The sequence below is a fragment of the Eutrigla gurnardus genome, assembly GCF_963514095.1.
Source record: "Eutrigla gurnardus genome assembly, chromosome: 7".
Lineage (NCBI taxonomy): Eukaryota > Metazoa > Chordata > Actinopteri > Perciformes > Triglidae > Eutrigla > Eutrigla gurnardus.
Genome location: NC_139921.1, coordinates 12,212,535 through 12,235,873, shown reverse-complemented (window position 1 = coordinate 12,235,873; position 23,339 = coordinate 12,212,535). Strand labels below are relative to the sequence as shown.

Here is a 23,339-nt window from a genome sequence, read left to right as displayed (position 1 = left end):
AATCAATTCAAGTGTGTTCCTGTTTTCCTGTTCAACATGTGCTCTTGTGGATGTTATAGGGCAGCGATCCCACGATGGGAGTGATATAATCTACTCCACTTCTCGGAGTCCCTCACCTGCGGGTGCATCTGCAAATTAATCTCCCAGACATGGTAAGATGATCATACAGACTTGTATATAGATTATTCATTAAGTGTGTTATGATTTTATTTAATGTAAGCATATGTTTTCAGTAGGGCTGGGACAATATGCTTTTCTCCGGATTCAATTCTTTTATGATTTTTTTGGGTGTCAGTTCGATTTAAATTGCGATTCTTCGATATTGCTGATTTTTAACACCATGATGATGGTTTTTTTTTTTTTCGCAAACGGATGTTACTAGTCAAAAGTCGATAATCTCCTGAGCAGTATAACAATCAGAATGCAATCGCCTATATATTCAAGAAAGAAAAACGAACATTGAAATTTTCTAAATATTTCTCATCAAAACAATGAAAAACTGTGAATAACTATGCACAACATATTTCAAGGTGCACACAAGTCTTATGATCAAAGAAAAAACTATTTTTAACTATTTTATTTCCACTGTTACACGCTATGAAAATGCATTTAATCTTTACAAAGTATCTACAGTAAATACTATAACTGCCCTTTGTGAAAGTTTGCCCTGTAACAGAGAACAACTATGAAGTTCTTGTAAATTTGCCCTGCAATTAGTCTTGAAGGCACTGACAGCATGTGTAAAGAGCCTGCTAATTGGTGCTGAGCAGCTCTGAGCAGGCATTTCACGCCTGCAAGTCAGTGCTATGGGAAGCAAATTTTAAAGATTTTTCGAGTAGCCAAACCTGGGCGTATGTCTGTCATTGGCGGCTTCCTTAAACAGTAAGAAGCGTAGAATTTTTTTTTTTTTTACAGAATTTAGCTAGAGCAAACGGTTTATTTTCTGCAAATCATTTGCCCATTCACTCAAGTTAAAAATATTGAACTCGAGCGAATGACTCGCGCAAATGCCGCAAGTAAAAACAAATACTCCAGCAGGCAAACTTGAGCGAGTAGAGCGGAGCGAATATTTTTCTCGCATCCGGTGTGAACGCAGGGCGATGAGCAATGTTGATGAAATCTCATGAAATTATCCTGTCTTCTCCGGCCTGTTTAGACATGTTGCGCTTGACGCTTGTGAGAATCTGACGATTACGCCAGTTTTTCCCGTTTTTGGATAGGACAAATGGTTTGTAAATGCCAGTCATTTAAAAATAAGTGCTATTTTGATCCCGCCGGTGGGATTTGGGATTCAGAGGGTTTACATTTTTTGATTGATTTTTGAATAAAAACATCGATTTAAAAATTGTAAAGCAAAAAATCATGATACTTATGTGAATCGATTTTTTTCTCCCACCCCTAGTTTTCAGTATACATTCTGTGCATATATAACATGCAGCATGTTTCTGTCTTCATGTCCAACATGTGCTCCTGTTGGTGTTATATACAGTAGGACACGGAGGGTACTCCTCTTCTTTATCACCTGTGATACCATTTCCTGAAACTTCAACTCCCAGACAAGGTAATATAATCAATTTGTTAAAAATTAGCAATTGCCATACATAGTGTAAACACCTTATGTGTTGCTATTGTGGGAATATTGTCCATTGAGAGCATGATGAGCATTCTAAGCATGTTCCTGTCTTCCTGTCACATGTGTTCCCTGGGTGTTACAGGGAAATCCAGATCAAGAAGAGAGCGCTCCGAGTCCCGTCACAGGAATGATTCATCTGCCACCAGAGGACAGCCAAGATCTGGACAAGGTAAGATTGATCAGTTATAATATCAATGCTTAATGCAGTTATGATACTGCAACTTTAAATCAGAACTAATTTTAATCCTGTACTTTTCTATGAAAGTTACATTATAGTAACATAATCGATCTAGTTAAAGTAATAGCTGTATACAATGAAAATTTCACAGTTATGAGTAGTTTTTAGTGCGCATGACTGGATCACCCATCTACTGCAGCCACAATCAAAGCAAGTTGACTGACCCAATATGGCTGTCTATGAGTTGTGTATGCGCGTAGTGATCCACCCCCTTGGCCTATGTACTATGGGCATTCTAAGCATGTTCCTGACTTCCTGTCAGATGTGTTCCCTGGGTGTTGCAGGCAAATCCAGATCAAGAAGAGAGCGCTCCAAGTCCCGTCACGAGAGTGATTCATCTGCCACCAGAGGACAGCCAAGATCTGGACAAGGTAAGATTGATCAGTTATAATCTCAACATAACACAAGGAAGATCTATGTGTGGGCATATTATTATCAACCCTATTAACAAACAGTGCAGTATTATCTCACCTGAATTTGTTATTACTCTCTGAACAAATGTAGAACTGCCTCAGACACCAAGGACCCCTTCGGATCCATTTCCAATGTCCATGGCCAGTAAGTAATTTGTCTATAATTGTGCTATAGTAGATATACATGAAGCTACTGTCTGTGTATTTAGCTGCATACTGCAGGCCGAGACCAATGTTTCCACTACGTTAATTTAGCAGTGGCGGGCCGCCATTCCTTAATCCTCACCGCCGCACCTTCAGATTTCTTTTCTTTTGTTTTTATTGTCACAAATACACCACCGCGGCATGTCTCCACCTTCAGCAGAGTGCTGCTGGGTTGGGTACTCGCGAGTACTAAGGTAAACAACAGACAACTATCTCATGGTTTCTGCTACATGTAACTGATCGTGGCACCGACTTTGCAAAATAAAAGCATCAATAAGGAAGCAGGTTATTACAGCCCATACGTTTAACACCACATGTCCGCCACGTCTTAATAAAATCCTAGCAGAAACACTGGAGACAGTAGAATGAAACATTTGTGGACACAAATATAGAGTTAACTTTTATGGTCTGAGCCATTAAAAGTTAATATGCACAAAAGAATCCATTCCCGCAAGCTGTTCCATAGACCAGTAATTCCCAACCTTTCCTAATTCATGGCCAAATGTTTGTGACAAAGTCGGTGAGAGTCACATCATTTGTGCCATTACATTAACTTATTTTAAGTTAACTTGCTTGGTTTGTCTTAGACATTATTCCATCTTTGTTCTGAAAAGTGCATGCACAGACTATCCTGGGTTAGTTTGAGTTTGGATTATTTTGTACTGATCAGTTTAGTTTTAGTAAGAATTAGTTATTTGATCATATAAAATCAGTGTGTCACAGCATTATTGACAACTGTAACAGCTGCTCTCAAACCTCTGCCAGATGTTATTTTGATATTTTGACATCACTTTTACAATGTTAGTAGGCGGAGGCATGTTGTCCAGTCTTGATACAGCGTGTTTGAACAAATTGCTAATGCTCACTGTGTTCTTAAAGTGACAGACATGAGGTGTGGAGTGATTGAATTGCAGGCTTCATGGATGTTTGTGTTAAAATTAATTAAATTAAATTAATTAAAATAAATGCATTTTACAAAGTTGAGGATACTTGATTGATCTTGATCTGGATTTGAGAAAACTAGCTGGCACTAGTTTTCTCAGATGGAATTAACACTCTTTTCAAATGTCATTCTACTATTTTAGAGTTCCAGAAATGTGTCCTGAAAAAGTTGGTGGAGATATTGCAGGAGGTTAAACGAATTGGGGGGGCTGACCCCATTGCGTCAACCTACCACATCACAAGGATGGAGAGTATGGAAGAGGTGGACGCCATGGAGGACAAAATAAAAAACGATGACGAACGACAAGTTCTGGTAAAATAAAATTTTAAGATGTTTGACATCATGTGTGGTAGACCAGAGGTGGGCAACCATGTCTTTTTGATCTACTACTAGATCTGAATAGATCTCTGGATGATCTGAAAAACCCAGACAAGGACATCTGTCTTAAATTTCAAAACCAATTAGTTGCCATATTTAATAATAATTACTTGATGCGGCCAGGATGACCTATCATTATCAAACAAATGCAGCACATAGCTGATCTTTATTTAAAAGTAGGATGTTAAAATATCGACCATACCATGTCTCCATTATCACCTGTAATTACTCAGCCTTAGTAGTGTTGGTGATTTTCACTCTTGTCTGCTCTGATTGCAATAATAGATCTGTACAGCCTCAGAAAAGGGCACGGTAGATCCCCAAAAGGTTGTCCACCACTCTGCCTGCTGGTGCAACCCACTTCCAGTCATTATACTAAATTTGATAAATTCTGGCATGCAAGGTGCTGTAAATGTATTAATATATTGAAAATATATTTACTCCTTTTCTCTGTAGATTACCCAGTTGAGCCAAGTGGGTGGCAAAAACACCAGAGATTGCACCATGAAGATCATGGACAGGTATTGTTGGGTATATAAAAACAAACCACACATTAGAATCACAAGCAGTCATTTTTTCAGTTCAGATTCTGACAGTGATGCCTGTTGCATGACTCCTCGTGTCCTTGTCACCTCTTCTCATTTTTGCTGTGATCTACAACTCTATATGTCCTTCCTCCCTCATCTCTCTCTGCACTTCTTTTTTCCTCCCTATCTCCATCTCCCTCCCTCAACATATCTATCCCTTCCTACCTCCTTCCATCCATTTCTCCTTCACCATCTCTCTCCTCCCTTAAAAAATAGACTAACTGTAGACACCTCATATGCTCATCTTTCAGATTGATGACCAACAATATCATGGCCATGTTTAATATGAAGGGCCAAGGGACCAAGAGGGCCTTCAAGCCAACACAGCTGTACCATGTTGTGATTGGTATGCACACATTATATTTTTAGGTTGACCTTTCTGTCAATAAAGTTGTGATTTTGACTGGCGATGAGCTCCATGAACAGTTTAGTGCACAACTCAAATAAATGGCAAACACTTGTTGAGTGTTCAGTACAGTGGTTTGGGAAAACTAAACAGATAAGATTATATACTGTCACAGGTTTCCCACGCATCCTGGAAAACATGGTAAATCTGGTAAATGGAAAAACATGGAAAATTTAAAAAACAGTTAAATGTCCTGGAAAAACTTGATTTGCCTTGTTTTTTTATCCTTCCTTTGCCTCTCTATGCAAACAGGTTAGAAGGTTTGCACATGCATGTCTGTTGCCATGCTGTCTTGGTGGGTAACATTGACTACATTTACAGTCAGTATTCGGGTTAAGGTCAATATTTCGGTTTCTGAAAAATTTTGAATAACCCGTTGATACCCACATAATATTCAAGAGGTAATATTATCTTCCTTGCTCCAAAAGTGTGGTTTGGGTTTTTGCCATGTTTACAAGTAGTTCCTGGACTCAAAAGTCTAAGATTCCCTGTGAATAGAGCATGCACACAACACAAATTAATATTCCTTTCTATGGGGATATCCCGATTGGCGTATACATGACCAAATATTGGGGTTAGAAAAGTAGTAACCCAGTGGTCATATTGCATATTCTGTTTTTTCAAAAGGGTTGTTTACATGGCCGTCCGCAACTGGGTTATTGCTAATATTCCGGTTAAGAAAGGGTTATCTGTCTGCATGTAAACATAACCAATGAAACACAGCAATCTAGTTGGCGCAGCTCCCCATGTGATTCTACCAGCCAATCAGTTTTACATGTCTGATGGCAGTAATCCACCCCTTCTGCCATTCTGCATCTTTCAGGATTCAATCTTCTTTGTTTGTCTCATCCTGGGGCACTACAGATGTCCACCATGTTCACTCACAGTACAGCTAGGGAAGAGACAAGTTCACTGTTAGCAATTTTACACTTCTCCAAAGAATGAATGGGAGGTAGCTGAAAATGTCCTGGAAAATGGTTTCAAGCTAATTTAATTACATTTAAATAAATAAATTAATTAATTAAAATATTAATTGTCTTATCAATTGTGTTGGTAAAACATGTTTTTCTTTGTCATTGCAGCTGCAGTTAAAACTTGGGACAAGAAGGCGACGGAGCACGATGTTTCAAACGCGGTTGCTGACCATCTCAAACATGCTCCTGGGCGCTCGGGTGGTGGCGGCTACAAGGCCAAATGAGCCAATTGGGCTGACTTTTTTTTTTGTTTTTTGTTTTTTTGCATGCTGTTCCTGCTTTGTTATGGGGTAGTATTTTGTTAATAAATGTTTGAATTGTTCATTTGGGTTTAGTGTCTAATTTTTAAAACAAGTTTAGACCGTCTGTGTCTTTTAGACGGCTTTTCAACTTTCACTTTTCAACCAAATATAGACCATACAGAGACGTCTCTGCAGAGACGTCTTTTAGACGACCTGAAGAGACGGCTTTTCAACTTTCACTTTTCAACCAAATATAGACCATACAGAGACGTCTCTGCAGAGACGTCTTTTAGACGACCTGAAGAGACGGCTTTTCAACTTTCACTTTTCAACCAAATATAGACCATACAGAGACGTCTCTGCAGAGACGTCTTTTAGACGACCTGAAGAGACGGCTTTTCAACTTTCACTTTTCAACCAAATATAGACCATACAGAGACGTCTCTGCAGAGACGTCTTTTAGACGACCTGAAGAGACGGCTTTTCAACTTTCACTTTTCAACCAAATATAGACCATACAGAGACGTCTCTGCAGAGACGTCTTTTAGACGACCTGAAGAGACGGCTTTTCATCTTTCACTTTTCAACCAAATATAGACCATACAGGGACGTCTCTGCAGAGACGTCTTTTAGACGACCTGAAAAGACGGCTTTTCACCTTTCACTTTTCAACTAATTCCAAACGTCATTCAGACGTAAGTCGGAGACGTCATTTTAACGTCTTTTCAACGTGGTTGTGCTGGTTGGGAACCTTCCGGAAAACTTGTGGTCTAGATGGGGATTCAGCTAATTGCGAGTTGTGTTGATTCAATCACAAAATTCAGCAATGGTTGTTGCATCTACTAAATGTGCACCTTTGTAGTTTGTGTTAGTTATCACTGATTGGCACAGTGATACAGGAGGCCAGGAGACAATATGACTGCTATTTCAAAGGGAACACCTGTCAACATCTCGGGGAGAGCACTAAACCTGCTGTGAAAGACATACAGTATGAAAACTGCCACATTTCTCCCCTCCTGGGAGAGATCATATTGTTCATGCCCTCTGCATTTAACTGACTGGAAACAGTTTTCATTCACAAAACAGCAATCAAAGGACATGTTTAACCTCGGCATGGCACCACACTCCCCGGCTCCACCATCATAAGAACAGGAACATTCTACCTTTTGTAGTTAACAATGCTGTTACCATCATATCTACCCGCCTTCCAGTATAAAATTAATTGAATGGGGCATGTTAATCGCTGGAGGTAAATTATGAGTTCAATGCTGATGTTCATTATGTTTGCTTTATTTCTCTGTGAATGGGATGACGCCAAAGTGATATTTTAATTATAATAAATTATAATATTATAATTGCCTACTCCACATTGCTATTGCGTGTTTTGCAGAGCCTGTCAGGAGGTAAAATCAACATGGGCCTTGCTCTCCAGCTCTTCAATGGATGTCACCGTTGCATTTGTCGTCTGGATCTGACTATTACAGCATCTGAGCTGGCAAAAAAAAGTAGATGCAGTGACAGTAACTAGACACACAGAAGAAAACATAATTAATAATAACAATCATATAAATTAATTTAGACAAAGTTCTGTAAGTTATGTACAATAAGTAGACTGCCTTCTGGCTAAATGCTCAATGTGATCCAAGAACCAGTGGCCCCTTCCAACCACACACACACACACACACACACACACACACACACACACACACATACACACCTGTCACTACCTTCCAGGAACAGCCCATAGGGTTGTTAGGAGACGGGATGGAGACACTGGTCTCTGGTGTCAAAGTCCAAATTTGTACGCATTGTTGCCAGATATGACTCGCCCAATCAGAGCGTGGAACCTGCCCAATTGCTCAAATCATTTTTAGCCTCTAAATTGAGTACAGCTGGAATGAGACCATTTGCATTTTAACACTTCCAGTCTCCTCTGCTAGAATCTGGCAGTCTGCCCTCGCTCTTCTTCTTGTGTCAGGTCTTTCTCCCTTGTCTGTTAACCACCAGGGCGTGGCCTCCCAGTGTCCTCCTTCCACCGGTGTCTGCCTGTCACACTGCACAGCTGCAGGAAATCCACAACGTCAACTCACCTGGCTCCCGGCTCTGCTCTCCGTTCTTCGTCAGATCGTCCCTATACCTCTGTGGTGGTACATCGTGACCAACACAATTTAAACAAGGTTGAGGAGACAGAAGTTTTGTTTGTGTTGCTCTAAAGCTTATAAATACACCCGGTACCAGAAAAGTACAATTCTTATCTGGCAGCCCGACCCGAGGGATCGGCAGCTGATTCCCAGGCTTCTCTGATGGCTTCTTCCTCCAGAGGCCCTAACCCCCCCGCCCCCGAATACAAGATACGCGGTAGACAATGGATGGATGGATGGATGGATGGATGGATGGATGTTACAACCCCCTGAACAAAACAAATCAATTAACATTCATAACCTCACAGTAAAAGTGTATTGTTTCAGGTATGCAACAGCACGGTTCCACCAACCTCCCTATCGGCTCTTGGCTACAATGCTTTGCTACATCAAAGAGACAAATTATTATTTCCAGATTACTTCCCTGGATATCAGCAACAATCAGTTCAGTTCTTTTCTAATGTAGAGTTAAGCAATGGAAAGCCAATCTGTACTCCAATGAGTCCTCAAAGATGGCACCAACTATCAGCTAACACGAAATCTCTGATACAATATCCAAAGTCTCACTATGTAAAACTCTCCATCTTGCAGAGTTGACCCAGATTCCATTCATTACACCTTACATCCAGCAGCAGTCAAAAACACAAGTGTCTCTCTTTATCCCGTTTACACAGCCTGACCTCCGGTTGGCTCTCAGCTACTGAACTCTCTGGTCCAGCGGGGCTGAGGAAAAACATGACCCACCAGCTGCCATGGATGGCTCTTATCAGACCCCGTCTGTGCCCAGTGCTGATCCGAACATGGCAGCTCCCAGATAATACTATCTGATAACCGTTTGTGTCAAATGGCCCGAACCTGAAGGTGAGCTCTGTGGTGGAAATCAGTTTATGATCACCTGATGAGAAATAAGAATACAACTCCTAACAGCGCTTTTAGTAATTTATTCTATAAAGAGTCCAAAACAGGCTAGCAGTCGCTACAGACAGACTGTAAACAGACAAAGTCTAATAAGTCAAAGCCCTCGCAAACAGGGTGTCCAAGCGGACCGCATCATCGACATACAGCTTCAGAGCAAACTATCTGGCCAGATAGGGGCAGACTCCTTAAGAGTCTGACCAAGTCTTCAGTCTTGAGAAGGGCTTTTTATACAGTTGTTTGTGATGTGTCATCAGAGAAGCATTGTTCCGTTGTTTGTGTAGACGGAGAACTTTGTCCAGAATGTGGTGTTTGAACCACTCATCAGTGTCCATAGATCCATATTGACTTGCCAGCTGTGCTGGTGTCACAAGATGCATTTCACAACTCATGTAACACATGACATGACATAAGTGCAGAATACAGGTTACCTCATGACACTTGGAATAGTATGAGTTAAAACTACTCAAACTACTAATTATACTATAATGAACTACTAAATGAAAAATTCCCATCACAAGCTCCAGCTGGGCTGCAGAGATGCAGAAAACACAGTCCGATGGGAGGGGTGAGCGTGGCGAGCATTCAGAGATTTTTGGCAAAAGGACTCGCACAGACATCTCATCTGTCTGCCTGCATCACTGACTCATATCAGATAAAACCGTTCTTGTCGTACACATCTGCTTTGGGCAAGATTAATGCATTTTTGTTACATTTTAGACAAATTGATGCTATTGCGTATGCTGAAAAAGTGCTGTTACGGCTTTATGTAAACACATGGTCACATATTGCGACTAGTTCCACGATATTACCTGGAATACCTGCAGTGGCTACAGGAAGCAGTGATTATATCAAGACAGCATGATGTATGTGATTACAAGCCATCAATAACAAAGAGTTTGATGATGGGAAATGTATCAGCTGCTTTTATGTCTATATATCCAGATCTCCAAAACTGAAAATGATTAAGTTCCATTTTGTGTTCATTCTAAAAACAATGAAAAAAGTGTTTATTGATCAACTTTTTTTCCGACAAAGACATCTACACATTGAGTTTGTCATTCAACGAGCCGTGTGCATCTGCAGAATCACAACTGTAGCCTATCTGCTGATTAGCAACACAGTATCTCAACATATTCCTGGTTAAGAACATGAACTGAACAGAACAAATGGACAGTCACTGTGACATCACCTATTGGTTTTGAAGCCTCAAGTTTGGCATTTCGGCCATCGGTCTTTGGTGACACAAAAGGATGGACAACAAAATGCTGAATACTACGCAAAAATATTACAATTAAATTTCATGAATGGAAAAGACAAGACCAGATGAAAGGATTAAAATTCCAAGACAAAAACACGGACAACTCAGTTGTAGCGAACTGTCAATCACCAGTTAGCCACGCCCCCTAAAGCATCCCCTGCTTTCGGGTCTGTTGGACTCTAAATTGACCTGTCAATCACCAGTTAGCCTTGCCCCCTAAAGCATCCCCTGCTTTCTGGTCTGTTGGACTCTAAATGGACCATAATGTACTAAATGAACATCATGCTGGATTGAAGAAGACTTGAAACTAGAGATTGAAACTAGGGCTGTCAAAGTTAACGCGTTAATAACGCGTTAACGCAACATCCTCTTAACGCCGTTAATTTTTTTAACGCGCGATTAACGCTCGGTATTTAAAAAAAAAAAACGCGCATTGTATGATTTATGGTCGTCGGTGGCACCTGTAGTCTTGATCCAGAGGGAAGCAGCGTGTCCACAGGCAGCGGTGTAGCCCGCGTCCCATATGTGAAAAGCCGTGCAATGCATTCTGGTAGCGTCGCGGCGAATGTCGACAGACGGCGCGAGTTGGCCGCTCCTCATTTGCCTAAAGTATAAGTTGAATCTACTTTATGCTAATCAGAGGCGCCGGGCTCGACTCGCCGCCTCGGGAACGCTCGCAAAAATCTGTTGTTTGAAGGAGAGCGCCTGTCAATCATCCTCTAGTGGCAGCCCACCAAGCGTGCAATACTGGGAAGCGGCGCGTCCACACGCGTTTAAAATCGCCCCTGTGGACACGTACCTTGAAGGTGCGTGTCCACAGGGGCATTTTGTGAACGGCAAATTCACCTTCAAAAGACTGCCAGATGGTTCAGTCGATAAGACCAAAGTCATCTGCGCGTACTGTGGGTATGAAATGAGCTACCATAGAAGCACGTCCAGTCTGAGATATCACTTGCAAGCCAATGCACTTATATCCTAACTGTACTTATCTCCTGTTACACTATCTCCTGTGACATGTTCACTTTAATTGTTTGTGATATATTCTTATAACCCTGTTTTGATCCCATGTTTTGGTAAGGGGATATTTGAAGTGTTAAATAAACTTTTTCATAAATCAAGTATATTTGCCCTTATGTTGTTAAAAGTATTAAGAATATGAAAAAAATACATTAAGGTACATTTAGAAGAAAAAAAAATGTGCTTAAAAAAATGCGATTAATTTGCGATTAATCGCGAGTTAACTATGGACAAAATGCGATTAATCGCGATTAAAAAAATCAATCTTTTGACAGCCCTAATTGAGACATAAACTCATGTTTACAATGTTTACTGAGATAATACATCAAGAGAGAAGTAGGACCATTTTCTTATAGACTTCTATTCAATTGGTCGTCTTTTTACAACCAGAGGAGTCGCCCCCTGATGGCAGGCAGATAGAATGCAAGTTTAAGGCACTTCCAGTCTGGCTTCACTTATGTGTTGATGAGCCTGTTTAAGAAGGAAGTAAGATAAGCAACAACAAGGGGCGGTACAACAAAACACTGACATTTATATAAAATGGAAGTTCATGTGACATCATCCAGTGCTTTGGTCTGAATGCATTGTAAACCAGCGGACTACTTGGCGTGTTCATATCAGAAGGAATGAGAAAGTTTCAGATTAACTATTGACGGTCATCCTCGAAAGAAATTGCACTTTCATGGCTAGCGGGTTGATCCCAATAACACTTTATAATATAAACCCGGAAGTACTATGGAAGCAAATCTGTTCCATAATTCAAATTAAAATGGATTAACAGAAATGCTTTTTCATTTTCAGAATATAGCTGCATTTTTTGACTCATAAATAAAATGAGTAATAAATAATCCAAACTGCATTTTCATTTTCTTCTTCAAGACTGCTCATTGTGTAACTTAATTAAAATGAAAAAGAAAAGGACATTTAAGATTTAATTTTCAAAAGATGCCCCAGCAAATAGGTACCAAAATTCAATTTGAAATGTCAAATTTGAAAATTAAAATGCATTAGCAGAAAGGCTTTTGCATTTCAAGGTCATAGCTGCGTTATTTGACTCATAAATAAAATTTGTAATACATAATCCAAACTGCATTTTCATTTTCTTATCAAGACTGCTCATTCTGTGACACAACTAAAAAGAAAACAAAGAGGACATTGCTTTTTCTTTTTCATGCCCGCCCCCCGCAAAAAAGGTAACATAATTCAATTTGGATTCGCAATCCCAAGCGGCGCAGGAGAGTGACGTCAGTGGCAGTTCTTCTCCTTCCGGGTTGGTTGGGCTCACCTGCACACAAGTCCCAATTCAGCGTCTGCAGCCTTCGGAGGACCCAGCCTTCGCGGTCTACGGAGGCAACACCTTCGGAGCAAAAGGAGAGGCGGCTGCGGCGACACCGGCGGCTTGTTTATCTCCGGCTGGGAGAGAGCCGCGGGGAGGTAACGTTAAAGCTGTTATTTTAACCCATATTAATGTTCATACATAACTAGCGTAGTACGTGGTAATTAATATACCCGTTAATAAATGATACCGCTAAGTGACGAGCCATATTAAGTATAGATTGACATGGATAATGTCATTTAACCATAAGACTTAATACAGGGTTCGTACAGGTGCTTAAAATGTAAAAACTTTGAAAATGCTGTCATTTGAATGCTGTTTTTCAAGGTCTGAAAAGTGCTTGAATTTTAGTTTAAATGCTTGGCTTATAAAGTGATTGAATTGAATAGTAAAATGTGTACGAACCCTGTAAATAACCCCGACTTAATTCAATATTTTATTCTTGCCTCTCTTTTAAACATTTTAGTGACATGGCATCCGTCGATTGCATCAGCCCTGCAAACCCCGAAGATGGACGATGTGGTGGACAGTGGAGACATGCATCCCACGCCCCCCACCTTCCAGATGATGTCCCACTCAGAGCCAGAAGAGTCCAGGGTCCTTATTGTGGCATCCCATCCAGTCCAGCAGCACCACCAGGGACTCCTGCTCAGTCGATACTGTATATATGTTCTCTGTAAATAGTTATTTCTGCTGATCTTTTGTAAATAGTTCTACATGTTAAGAACACCCACTTGTCAATAGTTATTGTAACTTTGTAAATATTTGTTAATTACACAAAAAATAAATTATTTTCTTGTCACTGAAAAGCAGTTCAACAGTTGACTTTAGTTGTAAATAAGAAATGGAACATATAATGTTACAAGGTTATAAGATTTTAATTTAACTATATACGATATTTGGAAAAGAAAATGGAACGATACAATATTTTAATTAACAATTTAAATTACAAATCAACACAGAACTTAATCGAACAGAAAAAAAACATCCACCACCCCCCAACGCCTCTCAACCATTCTCTCCAATAAACTAAAAAGTCTCTCCATCCTCTCTCTTTCTCGTTTCCTCGCTCTCCCTCTGTAACTTCATGTCCTCCCTGATCAAATCCAGCAAGTCATCCGTTTTCCTCTTTCTTGCTGCTGTCGGTGGCCCTGTGTTCTTGGCCTCAACAGGTGGTCGTTCTCATCCCGGACCCGGAGTTTGATCAAATCCTCAGTCTGCTCCTTGCTCTCTACAACAAAACGACATGTAAAGCACATTTCCTGTTATGTCAACATGCAAAACGTTTGTACAATATAACAACGATATTAACAGTAATAATGATCCTAAGGTTAGCTCTATATTCAATCCAAACGTTTACAGTTTTACAGCCTAGAAATACAGCGGGGCTCACAACCCATCGTTAACGTTATACTGTATATTCAGCTGCGAGAGGAGCGAACTGTAGCCTACACAACTTACGACGAGAACAAATTAACTTAACAGCTCCACGGTTACAATAACATATAAGTTACCATCCACTGCATGAAAAGTCGGATTTTCGTCCCTGTAAACGCCCGGAAATCTCCCTAATTTTCGGGAGTTAACGACAATTTACAGGCTGCGAACGCTGCGTTCGTCTGTGCCGAAAATTGTCGGAAACGAACCACAGCGAAGGCTCTAATTAGCATATGAATAGCAGCGAAACCGCGCCTGGACAGAGATGGCTTGAATATCCTCACTCAGGATTGGATGAAACCACTAGTTTTAAACAAGTATAATCGCTCGTGATTGGTTGGCAGATCTGGTCATTATAAATGTAAAGCCAACCCACGTTGGTAGATCTGTCACTATTGGTCAACCTGATGAGTCATTATAAATGTAAACCCCACCCCCGTTGGCAGATGTGTTACTATTGGACACACTGGGTCTTTTAAACAAGAATAATCACTAGTGATTGGTTAGCAGATATATCACTGTATATATATATATATACACACACACATTTATTTTTATTTATTTATATATTTATAAATATAAATATGAATGAATTTATTGAGGAAAGGAAAAATTGCCAGGAGGAAGTATTCAAAGAAAGAGCAACACACAACTGTACAAATTTGCCCACACAACAAACAAATGAACTGGCGACATTCTGTCCGAATTTGGTCAATTTTACAGCCGCCTGCGGTGCGTGGCCCTGTACTTGGGAGTCTTCTCTAATCGCGACTGTAGAGTCGCACAGAGCTCGGTGAGCTCCTGGCTGTCGCACAATCCATCCAGACACCCCGCCAACGACGCCGTCCTCCTCATCAGACATCATGTCTGTGGTGGCGCACTTCCAACGGTCCGCCTCATCGCCAGCAAGCACACTCCGTCTCGCTTCCAGCAGCTGTAAAACAATCAATAAAGACAATCAGTACTGCGCGATGCACTGCGCATGGACACAACACATCTATTAATGCACCTGAAAATAGGTTTAGGTAGGTTTGGTCACATTGACCAAAAACGGATCTAATAAATCTAATAAGTCTTACCCTCTTTCTCCTGGAACGACTCCGAGCTGACGTCTTCACAGCTTCCGCCTGCGATGCGAGATCAGGCTGTGTGTGTCTGAAGCTCCTGCGTACCGTTTCATAGTATGTCTTACAGGCAGCTGGAAAACAATTAAATGAGTGGTATGAATAAGAAAACTTAAGTCACAGTAAAATTAAAACAAGGAAGAAGAAAACAGTAAAAGTTACTTACACACAATGGCGTCACTACCAGCGTCATAGAAATCTGGACTTGCGGACAAAGCTCCGAGCAAGTAAGAGGTCACAGCTTCGTTATGAGGCGAGGTTCGTCTGTGAAAACAAAATGAACAGTTAAGATCGGTATCTACTGTTAACGCATCTATTTCCTTATACAGCAGAATGAAAGCATATTCTTTAAATCGTACCCTTGCTCCGGTTCGTAGCGCCTACAATTCGTCTCCGAGTTGTGAAGACGGCGTACTGCTTCCTGTAAAAGACCAACGTACACTTAACAAAGCAACTTAACGTTACACTGGTTCCTCTCTCTTGTTCTTTTACAAGGCTACTATGCTACTTTTAGCTTGGACTATTAGCTTTTAAGCTACTTTTAGCTTGGGCTTGCTTTGCTAATTTTAGCTTAGCTAGCAGTCACCGAACATATTCTTACCGCAATCATCCTGAGAGTCTCCAGCAGTCCTGGGACATCCTCAGAGTCTCCAGCAGTCCTGGATATAAGAATTATAACATTTAAACCACATTTTCTTAAGTGAAGCCTCTCAGAGCAGCATTCCTGCTGCCGGTGAACGTGAACGTCTCCTCATCGTTCCCCCCACTGAATGAGGCGCCCGGTGTCTGCATCCGTCCCTTTAACGGACAACGGTGCACGGCGTTATTAATCACCGTTAGTAAATATATAACCACGGTTTAACATAAGCACTATATTATTAGTTAACGTCGGTAAAAACGGCACATTTTCCGCTTCGCTTGCGCTCGCTAACCTCTGTGGTAAATTAGCGTCAGTAGGCTAGCCGGCTGCCAGGACCTTCGATTCGTAACGTACAATGCCAACAACAATAAAGTAACGTTCATTATCAATACGATTTAAAAGTCAGCTGGAAACATAAAAGTCATGTTACAGTATACTTACATGTGTACGCGGTTTGTGTCGGGCTGTCGCCAGAATCACCGCAGTCGTCCGCCATTATCCAAAACTTGTGAAGTCAGACGAGCCGCAATGCATTTTGGGAAGTTGAGTAGATTTAGCAAGGTCCGCTGTATACTCTGAAATTCTTGCCAATGCAGTATACATCCGGGCATTTCTCGCGTACACAAATTCACATACTATTGTATGTGAACGCACTACGTACTCAAATTTACGTCACAATTAAGTACGAGTAGGACGTTAGTATGGCATTTCTAACAGATCTATGATCTATGAACCCATCCTTGACCCTCTAGCAGAACTACGACCAGCCATTATAAAGCAGTTTATAGTTGTTAATGTTGTGTCAAAAGGTACTGCATTTAAACATGTTACTGCGCAAGTTTCCTGGCTTCATCGCCATCCGGACAGACATTTTTATGGAAAGCCAATAGAAGTTTGGAGCTTGCAGGGAACAGACACGTCATACCCAGCATCATTTCTGCCTGTTGAGCGCATTGCTGGGAGATGTGTGGTTAACACATCCACTGTGCATTTAAGCAAGACCAAAGAAAGGGTCACTGTAGTCATGCCACTATGCACAGTGGTTGAGCTCTAGGAGACTGTGATGTTGTTTGCATGAATGTACATTTTACCTTTGTGGCAAAGCCTGATTAAAAGTAATTGTTGAAGCAAATTGTTTTGTGTATCTTTGAATGAAGATGAAATTAAGTTATATCTTTGAATAAAGATGAAATGAAGTTAACACCTTTCAGAAAAATGTCGCCTGGGGGAAAACTCCCCCTGCTACCCTGATTTGCATTTGTATAGCTCACAGCATTTTCATTTACATGTTAAAGCCTCCCCTAGGATTACGGGGATGGGGGTCATGGGGGGACAACTGCCAAGCAAGGCCCACGTCAATTCCCGACAATTTACGTCAGTTTTCGGTGTTTCCTGCAAATTGCCGTTTGCAGTCGTAAACCTGAACTTCCACGGGAATTTACAGGGCCGCTAACTGACGAAAATCCCAGGCTGTGTCCGAAATCACTCCCTACTCCCTATATAGTGCACTATATAGGGAGTTCGCCATTTTGTAGGGGTGTCCGAATGTGTAGTGAGCATTACTATTCCCTATATAGTGCACTCAAAGTTTCCCACAATGCATCGTGAAAAGTAGTGTACAGCCGATGGTCACTAGCCGAGCAAATTTTACCATCATGCATTGCGCTGAAAGACAAATCGCGAAGGGACGAGAGGAGAGAGAGCAGGAAAAAGCGGAGGAAATATGAATAATCATACAATAATAAATGTTAATATTTAATATATGTATTGCAGAGCAGAACAAGATGACACAAACGGCCAAAGTGTAATGTTTCCTTTATTTAGGCTACTTAAAGGAGTCATAACCTGGTTTTATACGTATCCAGCCCCCCTTGGATCGCTTTGGATCAATTCGTAAAACTTATTAGAAAAAAAAAAAAAAAATTTAATCAAACATTGAGCTTGTTCTGACCCTTTTTCGTACCGCGATTTTATCACGCGAGATTACGCGCGAGGTTTTGACTGGTCCGGATGTGCATTGTATAATATGTAATGAGGCGCGCGTTGATTCGCCGCAGGAAGGACAGAGCCGGGGGGGCTTGCCTGCATGCAGACTCCAAAACATAATGGCGGCGCTTCGGCGATTTCAGGTAGCGGACGGGGCGGGGTTGGGTGGTGAAAGAGGGGTGGGCTTATGCAAGTAGCCGCCACGGTGACGTCACCGAAGGCGCAGAATCAAAATCTCGTGCTTTAGGAATGCACACCCTTGTGTGCTATTCCTGTTCGGAAAAAGAGCAGAAGCGAAAAAACGGCGCCACTTTCAAACTCCAGCCTTTCAGGCAAGTTTCAACTGAGGTCAAACACAGATATGCATGTTTTAACAAGAGAAATTGCGATTTCCTGGTGATGACTCCTTTAAAAAAAACGCGATATACATTAATTATTTATATATGACTTTGGGCGAGCGGCGGCCGGCCGGCACCCGGCGACAGGCTGCAGGGGCCGGCGACAGTTGGCGGTGGCTGGTGGCGGTGGTGGCCGCGGCGGCCGGTGATAGGCGGTGACAGTTGGCGGTGGCCGTGGCGGCCGGCCGGCCGGCGATAAGCTGCAGTTGGCGGCGACAGGCGGCGGTGGCCGTGGCGGCTAGCCGGCCGGCAATAAGCTGCAGTGGCCGGCGACAGGTGGCGGTGGCCGGCGACAGGCTGCGGTGGCTGGCCGGCCGACGAGGCGGCGGCGGGGTCTTCGTCCGTCAAAAACCGTCACTCAAACCAAAGCGCTGTATGACAGTCTGAAAACTATAAAGATGCGGCGATGAGGGACAGATTGTGGCGAGCGATCGCCGAGGAGTTTGGGATCGGGGACGGACTGCAGCCTGGTCAGGTCTGGTGGATCGCGGAGATGTGGGGTGCCGGTAGTGCTGCAACCTGGTCCTGAAGTCCACCTGGACCCGATCGGGATCGTTGAAAATAAAAATAGCAGTGAGGACGATGTAGTGATCGTCTCATTATTGAAAATTATTTTTTTCTCAAGAAATGAGACGGCCACGGAATCCCCTTATTGCTGGAGGACTCGTTCTTTTGGTTTTGTAAATTTTCGCAACGAATATGTATTAAAAAATAATTATCCTGGTAATTTCTCTGCGTGACACTTAAGAGCCGTTGGCGGAATCTGACACGTATTAATTATGCGTCAGGACAACGTCATCAACGGCGCCGAAAGAAATCCCCAGAGTAGTGTCCGAAAGTGTTTTTTCATTTTGCCTTTGAGTCCACTATATAGTGCCCTCCATAGAACTCCCCTATATAGGGAGTAGGGAGTAGGGAATGATTTCGGACACAGCCCCACTTTTCATGCAGTGATCGGAGCTTGTAACATTTAAAAGTGAAGGGTTTTAGGCTTACGTTACGTTTAAAGGCTAACGTTAACTGAGCTCCTCGTATCAACAGCCTTAAGCTACATCACGTAGCTGGCCCTACACTCCGGTGGCTACACGTATTAGCATTTTTAACTTCACGCATTTTAACACTCAAATGTGTTTTAAGGCCCCTTGAACGTCCGACGTTAAGCAAAAACCCGTTACTTACATTTAAATGTGTATTCGGCACTGCTGCCGGTGCTGGTGCTGCTGCCGTCTTTGGCCGCCATTGTTGGTTGAACAGCGGTGTCAGACTGGGGGCTGAAGGAGAAGAACTGCCACTGACGTCACTCTCCTGCGCCGCTTGGGATTGCGAATCCAAATTGAATTATGTTACCTTTTTTGCGGGGGGCGGGCATGAAAACGAAAAAGCGATGTCCTCTTTGTTTTCTTTTTAGTTGTGTCACAGAATGAGCAGTCTTGATAAGAAAATGAAAATGCAGTTTGGATTATTTATTACAAATTGTATTTATGAGTCAAATAACGCAGCTATGACCTTGAAATGCAAAAGCCTTTCTGCTAATGCATTTTAATTTTCAAATTTGACATTTCAAATTGAATTTTGGTACCTATTTGCTGGGGCATCTTTTGAAAATTAAATCTTAAATGTCAATGAGCAGTCTTGAAGAAGAAAATGAAAATGCAGTTTGGATTATTTATTACTCATTTTATTTATGAGTCAAAAATTGCAGCTATATTCTAAAAATGAAAAAAGCATTTCTGTTAATCCATTTTAATTTGAATTATGGAACAGATTTTGCGTGAAACAGCTATTACAGCCTTTTCCCCACATTAAACTTGTAAAACCATTGTTTTGCACTTATTTGATGTTTAGACTCCGTTTTGTGTTCAAAGACACTGGATTCACACTGAAACTTAAGAATATCCACTCCAGAGTGCTTTTATAACTTAAATGTGTTGATCTCGGTGGGACATTGAAGAATGCAGCTTATTTGACAACTGACACTGCAATAATGGTTAAAACGCATGGTACCTGCAAATAACAGCTTAAAAGCCTCTTCCCTGCGTGAAACAGCTATTACAGCCTTTTCCCCACATTAAACTTGTAAAACCATTGTTTTGCACTTATTTGATGTTTAGACTCCGTTTTGTGTTCAAAGACACTGGATGCACACTGAAACGAAAGAATATCCACTCCAGAGTGCTTTTATGACTTAAATGTGTTGATCTCGGTGGGACATTGAAGAATGCAGCTTATTTGACAACTGACACTGCAATAATAGTTAAAACGCATGTTACCTGCAAATAACAGCTTAAAAGCCTCTTCCCTGCGTGAAACAGCTATAACAGCCTTTTCCCCACATTAAACTTGTATAACCATTGTTTTGCACTTATTTGATGTTTAAACGCCATTTTGTGTTCAAAGACACTGGATTCACACCTAAACGAAAGAATATCCACTCCAGAGTGCTGTTATGACTTAAATGTGTTGATCTCGGTGGGACATTGAAGAATGCAGCTTATTTGACAACTGACACTGCAATAGTGGTTAAAACGCATGGTACCTGCAAATAACAGCTTAAAAGCCTCTTCCCTGCATGAAACAGCTATTACAGCCTTTTCCCCACATTAAACTTGTAAAACCATTGTTTTGCACTTATTTGATGTTTAGACGCCATTTTGTGTTCAAAGACACTGGATTCACACCTAAACGAAAGAATATCCACTCCAGAGTGCTTCTATGACTTAAATGTGTTGATCTCGTGGGACATTGAAGAATGCAGCTTATTTGACAACTGACACTGCAATAGTGGTTAAAACGCATGGTACCTGCAAATAACAGCTTAAAAGCCTCTTCCCTGCGTGAAACAGCTATTACAGCCTTTTCCCCACATTAAACTTGTAAAACCATTGTTTTGCACTTATTTGATGTTTAGACGCCATTTTGTGTTCAAAGACACTGGATTCACACCTAAACGAAAGAATATCCACTCCAGAGTGCTTCTATGACTTAAATGTGTTGATCTCGGTGGGACATTGAAGAATGCAGCTTATTTGACAACTGACACTGCAATAGTGGTTAAAACGCATGGTACCTGCAAATAACAGCTTAAAAGCCTCTTCCCTGCGTGAAACAGCTATTACAGCCTTTTCCCCACATTAAACTTGTAAAAGCATTGTTTTGCACTTATTTGATGTTTAGACGCCATTTTGTGTTCAAAGACACTGGATTCACACCTAAACGAAAGAATATCCACTCCAGAGTGCTTCTATGACTTAAATGTGTTGATCTCGGTGGGACATTGAAGAATGCAGCTTATTTGACAACTGACACTGCAATAGTGGTTAAAACGCATGGTACCTGCAAATAACAGCTTAAAAGCCTCTTCCCTGCGTGAAACAGCTATTACAGCCTTTTCCCCACATTAAACTTGTAAAACCATTGTTTTGCACTTATTTGATGTTTAGACGCCATTTTGTGTTCAAAGACACTGGATTCACACCTAAACGAAAGAATATCCACTCCAGAGTGCTTCTATGACTTAAATGTGTTGATCTCGTGGGACATTGAAGAATGCAGCTTATTTGACAACTGACACTGCAATAGTGGTTAAAACGCATGGTACCTGCAAATAACAGCTTAAAAGCCTCTTCCCTGCGTGAAACAGCTATTACAGCCTTTTCCCCACATTAAACTTGTAAAACCATTGTTTTGCACTTATTTGATGTTTAGACGCCATTTTGTGTTCAAAGACACTGGATTCACACCTAAACGAAAGAATATCCACTCCAGAGTGCTTCTATGACTTAAATGTGTTGATCTCGTGGGACATTGAAGAATGCAGCTTATTTGACAACTGACACTGCAATAGTGGTTAAAACGCATGGTACCTGCAAATAACAGCTGAAAAGCCTCTTCCCTGCGTGAAACAGCTATTACAGCCTTTTCCCCACATTAAACTTGTAAAACCATTGTTTTGCACTTATTTGATGTTTAGACGCCATTTTGTGTTCAAAGACACTGGATTCACACCTAAACGAAAGAATATCCACTCCAGAGTGCTTCTATGACTTAAATGTGTTGATCTCGGTGGGACATTGAAGAATGCAGCTTATTTGACAACTGACACTGCAATAGTGGTAAAAACGCATGGTACCTGCAAATAACAGCTTAAAAGCCTCTTCCCTGCGTGAAACAGCTATTACAGCCTTTTCCCCACATTAAACCTGTATAACCATTGTTTTGCACTTATTTGATGTTTAGACGCCATTTCGTGTTCAAAGACACTGGATTCACACCTAAACGAAAGAATATCCACTCCAGAGTGCTTCTATGACTTAAATGTGTTGATCTCGTGGGACATTGAAGAATGCAGCTTATTTGACAACTGACACTGCAATAGTGGTTAAAACGCATGGTACCTGCAAATAACAGCTTAAAAGCCTCTTCCCTACGTGAAACAGCTATTACAGCCTTTTCCCCACATTAAACTTGTAAAACCATTGTTTTGCACTTATTTGATGTTTAGACGCCATTTTGTGTTCAAAGACACTGGATTCACACCTAAACGAAAGAATATCCACTCCAGAGTGCTTTTATGACTTAAATGTGTTGATCTCGGTGGGACATTGAAGAATGCAGCTTATTTGACAACTGACACTGCAATAGTGGTTAAAACGCATGGTACCTGCCAATAACAGCTTAAAAGCCTCTTCCCTGCGTGAAACAGCTATTACAGCCTTTTCACCACATTAAACTTGTAAAAGCATTGTTTTGCACTTATTTGATGTTTAGACGCCATTTTGTGTTCAAAGACACTGGAATCACATTGAAACGAAAGAAGATCCACTCCAGAGTGCTTTTATGACATAAATGTGTTGATCTCAGTGGGACATTGAAGAATGCAGCTTATTTGACAACTGACACTGCAATAGTGGTTAAAACGCATGGTACCTGCAAATAACAGCTTAAAAGCCTCTTCCCTGCGTGAAACAGCTATTACAGCCTTTTCCCCACATTAAACCTGTATAACCATTGTTTTGCACTTATTTGATGTTTAGACGCCATTTTGTGTTCAAAGACACTGGATTCAC

At 41.3% G+C, this 23,339-nt stretch overlaps 1 protein-coding gene across 1 annotated transcript; it reads left to right on the top strand.

Moving 5' to 3' along the window:
• Positions 1-1,364: 1,364 nt before the first annotated feature.
• LOC311016594 (uncharacterized protein) lies at positions 1,365-6,146 on the top strand. Its single transcript, XM_084014397.1, has 8 exons — positions 1,365-1,561; positions 1,716-1,802; positions 2,156-2,242; positions 2,376-2,429; positions 3,574-3,743; positions 4,266-4,330; positions 4,648-4,742; positions 5,885-6,146. The coding sequence occupies exons 4-8, from the start codon at positions 2,417-2,419 to the stop codon at positions 5,998-6,000; spliced, it is 459 nt and encodes a 152-aa protein (XP_083870523.1). The 5' UTR covers positions 1,365-1,561; positions 1,716-1,802; positions 2,156-2,242; positions 2,376-2,416; the 3' UTR covers positions 6,001-6,146.
• Positions 6,147-23,339: the final 17,193 nt, after the last annotated feature.

What these genes read in the sequence shown, in the direction of transcription:
- LOC311016594 (XM_084014397.1), top strand. An exon ending in ATGACGAACGACAAGTTCTG is followed by an intron (nt 3,744 to 4,265) that starts GTAAAATAAAAT and finishes TTTTCTCTGTAG; the next exon opens with ATTACCCAGTTGAGCCAAGT. An exon ending in GCTGTACCATGTTGTGATTG is followed by an intron (nt 4,743 to 5,884) that starts GTATGCACACAT and finishes TTGTCATTGCAG; the next exon opens with CTGCAGTTAAAACTTGGGAC.